The sequence below is a fragment of the Diuraphis noxia genome, unplaced genomic scaffold (assembly GCF_037042655.1).
Source record: "Diuraphis noxia isolate RWA-SAM2 unplaced genomic scaffold, SU_Dnox_SAM2 contig0004, whole genome shotgun sequence".
Taxonomy (NCBI): domain Eukaryota; kingdom Metazoa; phylum Arthropoda; class Insecta; order Hemiptera; family Aphididae; genus Diuraphis; species Diuraphis noxia.
In genome coordinates this window covers 69,996,384-70,007,508 of record NW_028301714.1, presented here as the reverse complement: position 1 = coordinate 70,007,508, position 11,125 = coordinate 69,996,384, and the positions used below count along the sequence as shown (strand labels likewise).

At 27.0% G+C, this 11,125-nt stretch overlaps 1 protein-coding gene across 1 annotated transcript; it reads left to right on the top strand.

The window, feature by feature from the left end:
- Nucleotides 1-6,030: 6,030 nt before the first annotated feature.
- LOC149056431 (uncharacterized) lies at nt 6,031-8,226 on the top strand. The gene is made up of 4 exons (XM_089227930.1): nt 6,031-6,281; nt 6,368-6,500; nt 7,265-7,364; nt 8,013-8,226. Exons 1-4 carry the CDS (start codon nt 6,278-6,280, stop codon nt 8,073-8,075), a joined length of 300 nt encoding a protein of 99 aa, XP_089084056.1. The 5' UTR covers nt 6,031-6,277; the 3' UTR covers nt 8,076-8,226.
- The last annotated feature ends 2,899 nt before the right edge of the window (nt 8,227-11,125 follow it).

The following is an 11,125-nucleotide window of genomic DNA, read 5'->3' as shown; positions in this document are numbered from 1 at the left end:
TTTAGGTACCTAATTAAAATGTGTATAATTATATAATCTATCTGCAATGGTGTATTAAGTATATTGATGAACAGTAATAATGTACTAAACAAATATTTTATTTGCTATTGCTTTGTTTAGGTTATTATTTTAATCTTATAAAGGTTCTCGTCCGTACCAAATAATTAGTCACTTAGCTCCACCGGAATTTCGTTGTTAATTTCTTTGAGGACTAAATCTGTGACTTTTTTACTATATAATTAGGCCTCTCGAGATTCAACAGAATCTTGTCATAAGAATATGTTTAAATAAAAAGGAATTATAATTTATATGGTTCGACTACTACTAATCATAAAGTTTTTAAAGTGCTACCAGTCACTAGTCAGACAGTCAGATCTATACAAACAGTTCTCTAGTATGTTTCAAATTGATAAGTTTAGTAGGTATCCAAAAAAATAACAGAAGGGAAAATAGATCATAGTAAACATGCTAGTAAACTACACTTATAAGAGTATTGGGAAAAAGTTTGTAGACTATTTAGGTCCAATTAATTTTAACACATTGCCACTAAATCTAAAAATATATATTTCTAGTAATGTAAATAAGAATAATTATATAACTAATAAAAAATTGATTGTTAACTATTTGTTACTTGAACTATAGTTGTATATTATCTAGAATTTAAGTACCATTTTAATATTGTTTGAAATCATAATTTTAGGTTTTGTTTTAGTTTTAACAAAATTTTGACTTTTTGTTGTTATATAGACTTGTGTATTAACTAGGAGTTTAAATATATTAAATATTGCTTAAGTAATTTAAAGTTAATCTTTCTCATTATTATTTTTACATAATATATTGTATATCTACTATCAATTCATCTACCTCCCCATAAGCAGTAAGCACTGCCTAATGAGGTAGATTAAAAATAATAATACATTGTAACAGTTTTAGTTTTAACTTGTAAATTTTACTAATATATATATAATCATGTCTTAATTTTTAAACAAATTGAATGTAGTAATAATTAATTTTATCTTGTTGTATTAACATGATTATTTATATATCATATAATATCATATAATGATATGAAACAAGATAAAATTTAACAATAAATTAAAATCGCATAGAAAAACCTATGATAAATCATTAAATTAGATTAAAAAGAAAATAATAACACACGTATTTTATAACAGTAAATTTATTATGTAAACAAGTTTTTTTTTTTAAATTAATTAAGACCCTTAGCTATCTATATGATTTTAATTTATTGCTAAATTTCGTCTCTTTTCATATGATTATATCATTTTATATACAATCATGATAATACAATAAGGTAATGACTAATTATTACTTCATTCAATTAGTTAAAGAGTTAAGAATTATGAATGAAAATAGTCATAACCTCATAACTATATGTCCATCGTATGTTAAAATGATATGTTTTGCCCTTTGGTGGTTGGGGTAACGTTAAACATGACGGCTCGTTTTTACGACCGAGTCTGTGCTCCAGTATATATTATTATCTATCTCAGTGGATAATACTTAAAATAAATTTCATCACATGAAAAACATGACTGGAAGTTCATATTATATAATATTGCTGTATGCATGCCAGATGCCTAAACGTAAACTTTAGAAGAAAAGGCAAAATAAAATGTCTTAAAATTTAAGTTAGATATAAATACAAATATGCTATTATGCTAAATATTAACATAATATAACAATATTTTCTATGGTATTAATAACTTATATTAAGTGGATTATTATATTAATTATTTAAAGTTTAGATTGGCAGAGTGGAGTGGTACGGGGTTACTCCGCAAAATGTTTGTCCACTACTCCGCTTGTATAAACTTTAAATACTTATAAGTTATAACTCATAAACTACTCATCCTTCATTCGATTTTTATGAATCAAAATACTTAGAAAAATATTCTGCTTTGGAATATGAAATTAAAACTCTACGTTGGCATTCAAAAAAGTAAAAACTTAAAAAATGATAAGGATAAAAAATATTTAAAAATATAATTTTTTAATAAAATCGTTGGTTTTTTAACAAAATGAAACCATGTAAAAAATATTTTGAAAAAAGTCGATACTTTTTGAAATAGTGAGTGTTATTGTTTGATAAATCAATCACCCTGTATATATCCTCAAAAAAACTACACCGGAGAAGTAAAAAAGGCTTTCTGTGTGTAAGTTGAAGAGATTGGGAGAAAAGATAGAACTTTGGTGTTAATAAAGATGTGAAATCAATCTCAAAGTTCTGTGCCAAAAAGGGCCATGGTTGAAAAAATAGAATTTGGAGCATAATAAAGAAGTGAAATCAATACCCAAATTATGTGGATCAAATATCCAATATATTATGTAAAATAAGTAAACAATTTACTTTCATCAAAATTTTTATACAATCTAGCTTCTGTAATTATTTTTTGTATGCTTCAATCTGAGACATATTGTTATTCATTCTTGCAGTATGACGTACCTAAAAGAATAAATACATTTTAAGTTATCATATAATTTATAGGTGAGATTTATGAGTTTTCAACTATTTTAATAAATTAGCTAAACTGTTAAAAATAACCACTATGAACTATGTATAATAAGTATTTTTTGAACAATGAACTATTTTTTGGTCAACTTGAATAGTTTAACTTCAAACAAGTTTTATTTTGTTTAAAACAAAAAAAAATATTGATGAATAAATGAAATATTTCCAAAATTGTTTTCATTATTAGATGTTTATATGATTAATAGTAATATATAGTTATTAATAAGGAATAAATTGTTAAATTAACATATCTTAAAACTAGTGTTTAGAAGGAACGCTGTTCATGAAATCACGTTCAGATACATAGTTGGTGAATGATACGCATACTTCACTAGATTTTTTTCAAATAGAACATTAAATACGCTTATATCTTTAATTAATTTGCACAATTTTTAAGACTCGATTTGTTTAATATTTAATAAATATATGTATTTAATTCAGATACTTTAAAATATGTATATGCTCTAATGTTTAAATTATGTTTTTATTTTTGGGTAGAGTCCTATATGTGTATGGGTTTTTATATTAACTGCTGGTAAAGTATTCATAAAATAAAAATTAAATGAAAGGGTTTGTTTGAAAATACAACAAAAATAAAGAGTTCTTTTTTTAAGGATTGAATGTGAACATGAACAAATTCATTATTTTAATAGGAATATTTTTAGTTTAGCGCCCACGCGAATTTTTCAATTTTTTTTTCGGAAACCTATGCGTTTTAACAAGTCTAGAACGATGGTGTAAAAATTAATTAGCGGAAACTATTATTTTGGAAGTTATAGCCTTCCAAAGTTTGCAATTTTACGGTTATACGCTTGCGCAATACGCTATATTTTTCGCGCTTATAACAAATTTTTCAATTATTTTTTTTTTTGAAAACTAAATCTACGTTTTAAATGCGATGGTCAGAAAATAAATTATTATAACTTGAGTTAGTGAATTCAATATTAATTAGCAAACAAAATATATAGGTCACAGGGTAAATTATTTCGTAGTATGGGTAGTGATGCTTTGATAGCGATACTCGTCGCTACGCTCCTCGGCGCCTTTGCTCCGCTCCGAAAATCGAAAATATCCCCCAACTTGCTGTGCAACACCACCTTAAGTAGGTCACAGCTCACAGGGACAATGGAAAATCCCTAACCAAAATGCATTTGATGAAAAAAAAGTTAATAAAAACGTTGATTTAACTAGGATTTGAAAAAAAAATAATTGAAAAATTTGTTATAAGCGCGAAAAATATAGCGTTTTGCGCAAGCGTATAAACGTAAAATTGCAAACTCTGGAAGACTATAACTTCCAAAATAATGATTTCCGCCAATTAATTTTTGCACCATCGTTCTAAACTCGTTAAAACACATTGGTTTCCGAAAAAAAATTGAAAAATTCGCGTGGGCGCTAAACTAGAATTATGCCATGTAAATAATTATATTTGCTCACCTGCTATAATGGCACCCCACCAGGGTAAACCACAAGATACATGCAAAAATTCTAAAGCATTTTGTAACAATCCTACAGGAGTGAACGATCCAAGTCCTGCACTTTTTAGCGTCTGTTCACCTAATGCATTCTGTACAGAAATCAAAATCGAAATTATTATTAATTCAGTTCTTTCTTAATATATTTATCAAATAAAAATAATATACCAAGACTACTTCAGGTATAACATCTTTGTGACACTACTGTGTCGAACAGTCGAACGAACGTACGAAAACGTGAGATTTGTAGCGGTTCGTTTGATACCAATTTCAAAGTTCTAGGACAACTTGGGTGGGCCAACTTCACGGTCAAAAAGTGGGTTTTGTGGGTAAATGGTCGACTCGCAAATTCTCGCAAATTAGAGGCTTTCGTTTGATACCAATTTCAAAGTTTTAGGACAACATGGGTGGGCTCCGTGAATTTGGCCCACCCATTTTTATTTTTATTGCTGCTCATAAACGGCTAACTCGCAAATTCTAAAAGTGAACTCGCAAAATATTGGTGAAGATTTTAAGTCGCTACTCCAAAGTGGGCGGGCCAACTTCACGTACGTGTCTGGATGACTGCTATAATTCCGTCTTCAGCATAGATAATACATATGTATAGATATGAAGATATTTAGATATGTATTATCTATGGTCTTCAGTGCTGTGCGTTTACCGTGTTTTTTTTTTGTGGTGTTTCCAGATGGTACGATCTTGGTGGGGAAGTACGATAATTTAAGGTCTGGTACGATCCCCCACCAGACCATCTGATGGGGAGGGAATTATAGTATCTTTTAGAGAATTTGAATTTAAAATGAAAAAGTATTTATGGAAAATTCCTGGATTTCCAAATAAATTGTGATTATTAAACATTAATGAGTTACGACCTATGACTAAATGCACTTGTCCCATGTCTGATAATCGGTCAAAAAGTCCGGATTCATTTTTTGATTGCCGGACAGAAAGTCGGAACACATTTTTAGTGTCGGACAAAAAGTCCGAAAATACAAAATTGTCATAATTGTGTAATTATAATATATGTATATTTTCTTATTCTTATTATTTCTTATACCTAACATAAATACAACAGAAATTATTAAGATTTATATTATAATCGTGGTAATAACGCTATTGTAGCATGTAGATTGTAGGTATGATATTATGGTAGATAAACTGTAGATGTACGGCTGCGATAAACATTAGATCCATATAGACCTACCTACCAATCTATACCTAACCTAACCTAACCTTCATATTGAAAGGGACTTAGCTAATATTATTAATTCTGAAGATGTTCTTAATATATTTGCGCAAAAAAGTAGACGTTTAAACTTGATACTGTAGGTAATAATTTCCTATTTAAAATGTTTTTTTTTACACTTAATTCAATTATAAAATATGTATTTGATAATATGATATATGGTATTTTATTTATTTATATTAAACTTAAATATATGCTTATTTAGTTCTTTTTATATTTTATTCCTTTAAATTTTTCTTTAGTTAAATTGTTAGTACTTATAAATGTTTGTACCCAAATTATAGACCTAGCCCCTTCGCTGAAATAATTCACAAGAAGTTCCAGCAGCATCATTGATTCTACGAGGAAAAAAAGGCTATAGCCCCCTCAAAAAAATCAACCATGCTACGCCTATGATTGCCATGAATTAATTAGTATAAAATACCTATATAATAATGAAATATTATATTTTAATTCATGTTAAAATATCATGAAAGAAATGCAAAAAAACGCGGTAAATTTTACCCGGGTCTTAGTACGCGAAACTGTGATTATGGTAACGATATTAACATATTTAAACCACTACGAGCGCTAGTGATTCTGGGCTCTCAGCTGTTTCAGATAGTTGGTGACCCAGTCATCATAAAGCACTATTCGTTATAGGCCGATATTCAACCTGTATATCTTAAATCGTGTAGGTATAAGTGTGGTATAAGTATAAGGTCTATGGCTTGAACCGTCGGTCTTATCAATAGACATTGTGACGTCACACTATTTGTAGCCATGCATAACGTTATCAATCCAACTATTTAATTTTTTATTCAAAAATTCAAAATTTAATTTTGTAATCAGAGCTTAACGGGCATAACGTTTAAATTTGTTTTTAGTTAATTGATGTATTTGTATTTTTTCAATATTTACTCTATTTACTGTCAATTGTTACTACCGTGTTACTGCATAGTGCATAGTTTTAATATCTATACACATTAATAACATTTGTATATTGATATTTTTATTTCAACATTGTTATTATTTAGTTTCATTATGGGTCAGCGCAATATCCTTAAATATTTTACTTTCAAGTCATAGTATCAATAATTTTAACTGATTTATTCTGTTCTTAAAATTTTTCAGTGGATCATGTGGGGGAGTTAAATCATTTTATACAATTTAAATTACTTGCTCCAGATGCGATTAAGAAATGTCAAAAGATAAATAATGAAGAAAAAAATGGACAAACCATTCATTTAGATAATTATAATTCAAGGTAATTATATAAATGTATTTATTATAGTTTTTGTAAATCATTGTTATAAATGAGCATACCCGTATACCCATTCCATATAAATGTGTTAAAAAAAAATAAAATTAAAAAAATATTTTTTATCCTTGAATCCAGGAATGGAACATATTGTTAAAAAAGTTATTAAATAAAAAGTAACGCATATAGAAGCTTCTATTATAGCTTTACATTTGGCCATGAAGGAAGAGACATATAGAGGTAAATTGGCGGCAGATTGTAGATGGTTTTCAGGAATAACATACCCGTATACCCATTCCATATAAATGTGTTAAAAAAAAATAAAATTAAAAAAATATTTTTTATCCTTGAATCCAGGAATGGAACATATTGTTAAAAAAGTTATTAAATAAAAAGTAACGCATATAGAAGCTTCTATTATAGCTTTACATTTGGCCATGAAGGAAGAGACATATAGAGGTAAATTGGCGGCAGATTGTAGATGGTTTTCAGGAATAACATATTGTGTTACCTGCCTGATATTAATATTTAGTATTTATTCAAAACAATAAAATTGTAGGCGCTTCAAACATTTTACGTATTAATCTTCTAATCATACCTACCTTTTGGCTTTTGTGTGCATTATTATTTTTGTACCTGTGTATTTGTCATTATCGACAACCTAAATTATTAATTTAACTTATTTGCGTAATAAATCAAATTATCTGTTATCAATCAGTGTGGCTATGTATGATCGTAATTATACATCTTTAATTTTTATAATATTTCAGAGATTTTTCAATTATAATGAACAGTTTGAAGACATTCAACCATATGAAAATTAAGAAAACTGAAAATCTAAATAACCTGAATATTTTTTTTAAAAATATTGTGAGTTATTATTTTTAAATTTTTATTATGGTAGATTTAGGGGTAGATATTATGTTCTATAATCATAGGTAAATTTGTATTAGTGAAATAAACAAAATGATAATTTTTAGTTATTTTACATATTTGTTTTTGTGTAATATGAGTATAGTAAAACCTCTCTACAACAGACCCTCTACTAAACGGAATCCTCCTTATAACGGAAAATGTCAATAGTCCCAGTGAAAATAATTTATGCAATTTCTACCTCTCTATGACGGAAAATTCTTTATAACGGAAAAATGTTTGGTCCCATGCATTTCTGTTGTAGAGAGGTTTTACTGTATAATAAAAAATATTTTTCACTGATAGTATCAAAGTTCATGTTCACGTTAATTTTATTAAAAAGGAACTAAATTGTTTTTTGTTCCTGGCTTAAATAAAGTAACTAGTTCTTTTTCTTGTTCAGTTGTTCCTAAATAGAGAACATTTTTTTGTTTCTCAATAATTTTAAAATTGTATTAATATAATCTTTAGTATCATTGTTCAGTTAAATAGTTGTTTTGTTTTTAAAGTGTTTAATTTGTTTAATTCATGCAAGTTAAGGTGACAGCCATGACTAACTACATATAAAATCATTAATTTGTACTATTTGTTTTGTTTATTTTATAGGAGCACAGCAAAGAAATCCACAATAAAACACTTGCAATATTCAATTCAAGGTTAAATAATTAGTAATTTGAATAGATTAAATATTTATGCAAAAAAAAATACATACTTTGCTGTTTTTCTATAAGAAAATCTTCTGAATAGTGGATATGATAGTAAAAATTTTATTTATATGTAAGTAAAGTTAAATTTTAATAAACATGTTTATTTAAATGCATTTTAACGTTTTACTGTTCAATTCAATGGATGAATTGGGAAAAAAAATAAAGGTGGACTCTAAATGAAGTTGAATAATTAAGCAAATTAATTTAATAATAACACTATTCCTTGATGAATATAATAAAGAGGTACGCTATAATTTGAAGAAAAATGAAGAGTAGCTCAATCTCCCTGCTTCCTCTCCCAATTCAATTATTTAAAAATACATTATTTTATTATACAAAATAATAACTAAATTATATATATTATATATACATAAATTATGTGTATTATATTCAATTAATGTTATCTAAAATATTCATATCATGTATGACTTGATTATTGCCTAAAGCGGCTAAAGCTCAGTATTTTATTTTTGGATCTTAGTTATTAAAATGAGTTTTTAATTATTTTTCATGTTGTCCATTCCAACAGTTCCTTTTACTTATATATTTTACATATTATTAAAATTATCAATTATCATTCAGAAAGTACTATTTTCAATTTTTGGAGTTTTTCCAAATACTGTTATATGTTAACACCACAGAATATGTTTTATACCTATTTCAAACTATATATATATTAAAGTTATACCTATTAACTATTTGTAGACATAGAATTTTTATTATTTGTATGGTTTAAAACGCACTTTATAAAATAAAATAAAATAATGATACGTCAAATAATAGATACCAAAATAAATTATATTTGTTTAAAAAAAGACAAATAGTTTTTAAATGAAGAATAATGGTTTTAGTTATTCCATTGCAATTCCAAAAGTATTATTTATTGAGACTGACTTGAAACTTAACTTGTTAATAACAGCTACTAGCTAGTAAATAGTAATAATTAATACTGTGCAAAATAATCTAATAAATAAGCTTAGTAATATTACAAACAATATTTGTATATAAAGGACTTTAAATTAATGCCAATAATTTGTAACACCAATTTTAAGAATTTCATCTCAACTCCTATAAAGACCCAAGGGAACTAATTTTTATCTTCTAGTATTAATTTGGCACTGTACCTACTTTTACTTAACAACTGTCCTATCCTTGTAGTTGGACCAAGCAAGAGACATTTACAAAATGTCATTGAAATCTGTTGAGAGGTTTCGGAGATTAACATGTATAAACATTATGACACCGAGATTTATTAAAAAAGATATAAAGAAGAAAATATAATATATACTATAACCCTTTTAAACTTTTTTTATTAAATTTTTACAGTAATACTTAATTTGGTATACGGTGAATACTAGTACCATAATATTGTATCATAGATAAATTTATATGCACCTATGTGTAATGAATGGAAAATTAATTTCACACCCTTTTTTTTCTGGAAATCTTATGAGTTCAAACACTATGTATTTGAGGACCATTTACTCCCATGAACATAACAATAACAGACACATAGGTATCATTATGTAATAAATTCAATAAATTTGTTGGTAACTTATTGGACTGTATACTGTTTATTACTCCCAGACTTTTTAGATCTTTATTTTCAGTGGGAAAGCTATTTTTACTTTTGTTCTACCAACTATATATCCCAACAACACAACTCTATGTTATCTACATAGGGTAGGTATTAGGTTAGGCTAGCCTAGGTCTATGGTTATCGCTTGCGGAGGAATGTGAAAGCAGTTCCCGCGGCGTCATAGGTTCAAAACAGAAAAAAAGGTCTAAAGTTAGTCACAAACAAAAAATGTCTAACTTATTTTGCTGAACACTGAAATTTGATAGACCTTTAAGCCAGCTACAAGTTGTACTACCGTTTTAATGGTTTATGTAGGTTAAGTGATCATTGTGAAAGAGAAAAATCTATTGAGTAGCAAGCTCTGTAATAAAACAATCGCAAAGAGCTTAGGTTTTATTTAATAATGACTAAATTGCATATAATTCTCACGCATGTTTTGTAGCTTGCAAAAAATAAATTTTTTTAATGTACTTATAGGCTAGGTTACCTACTTATTTAGGTTCTTTTTGGTATTCGATATCATTTTGTCTCTCTCTGATAAATTTTTTACGGGTGGGCATGTTAATTACTATTTTATGCACTATATCTGTGTAGTGTGTACTGTGTACACAATATTGTCAATATTACAATATGTCAAAAGCTAAAATAATAATTATATTTACCTGTTCTTAATCAAATATATTTGTATATTTTTTTACGGTACCCTTAAAATATTCTGTTGTCAACCAGACGTTTCGTAACCATGTCATCATCATTGCCATCTATAAAAATATAGTTATCTACAATTTACCATCTACACCAGGGGGACGTGCCCCCTGTCAATTTTTTATCGACAATTTTTTTACGTAATTCCGAGTATCATAAAAATGAAAAATTCAGTTAATAAGAATAATACTACCAAAATACCAAATATTAATTATTTTCATTCAAACTGATAAAACAGGATTTACAGCTTTATTGTCTCAACGATAACTATTTATAATTATAAATTTATAACCATTAGCTATTAATTAAAATTAAAATTATACAAATTACTTATCTCTCCCTCCCCCCCCCATATTAAAATATCTAAGATCCATCCCTGATCTACCTAAGTACCTCAGTTTATTATATATTTTATGTAAATTTTAATTACAACTAAAATTAGGGTTTTTACAGCAAAAGTTTAATGAATCCGTCAGTCGTGTGGATTATACGTAGTTACAAGTTATAAATTTGGTTTATTTGTATTATTATATTATTTTTTTATTAGCTTCGAGTATAGAACTATTACAGATTATTATATTATTATTTCGAACATTTTCAAAACATTTTCTACCTTCAACAAGTTTATCGGAAATCAACTTTTTTATTTTCATTTGAATTTAAAATATTTACGGTATTGGATTTTCACTAGTAAAATGTTAAATTAATAAATGTACATCTAAGTTTTT

What these genes read in the sequence shown, in the direction of transcription:
- LOC149056431 (XM_089227930.1), top strand. An exon ending in TTAGATAATTATAATTCAAG is followed by an intron (nt 6,501 to 7,264) that starts GTAATTATATAA and finishes ATAATATTTCAG; the next exon opens with AGATTTTTCAATTATAATGA. An exon ending in ATATTTTTTTTAAAAATATT is followed by an intron (nt 7,365 to 8,012) that starts GTGAGTTATTAT and finishes TTTATTTTATAG; the next exon opens with GAGCACAGCAAAGAAATCCA.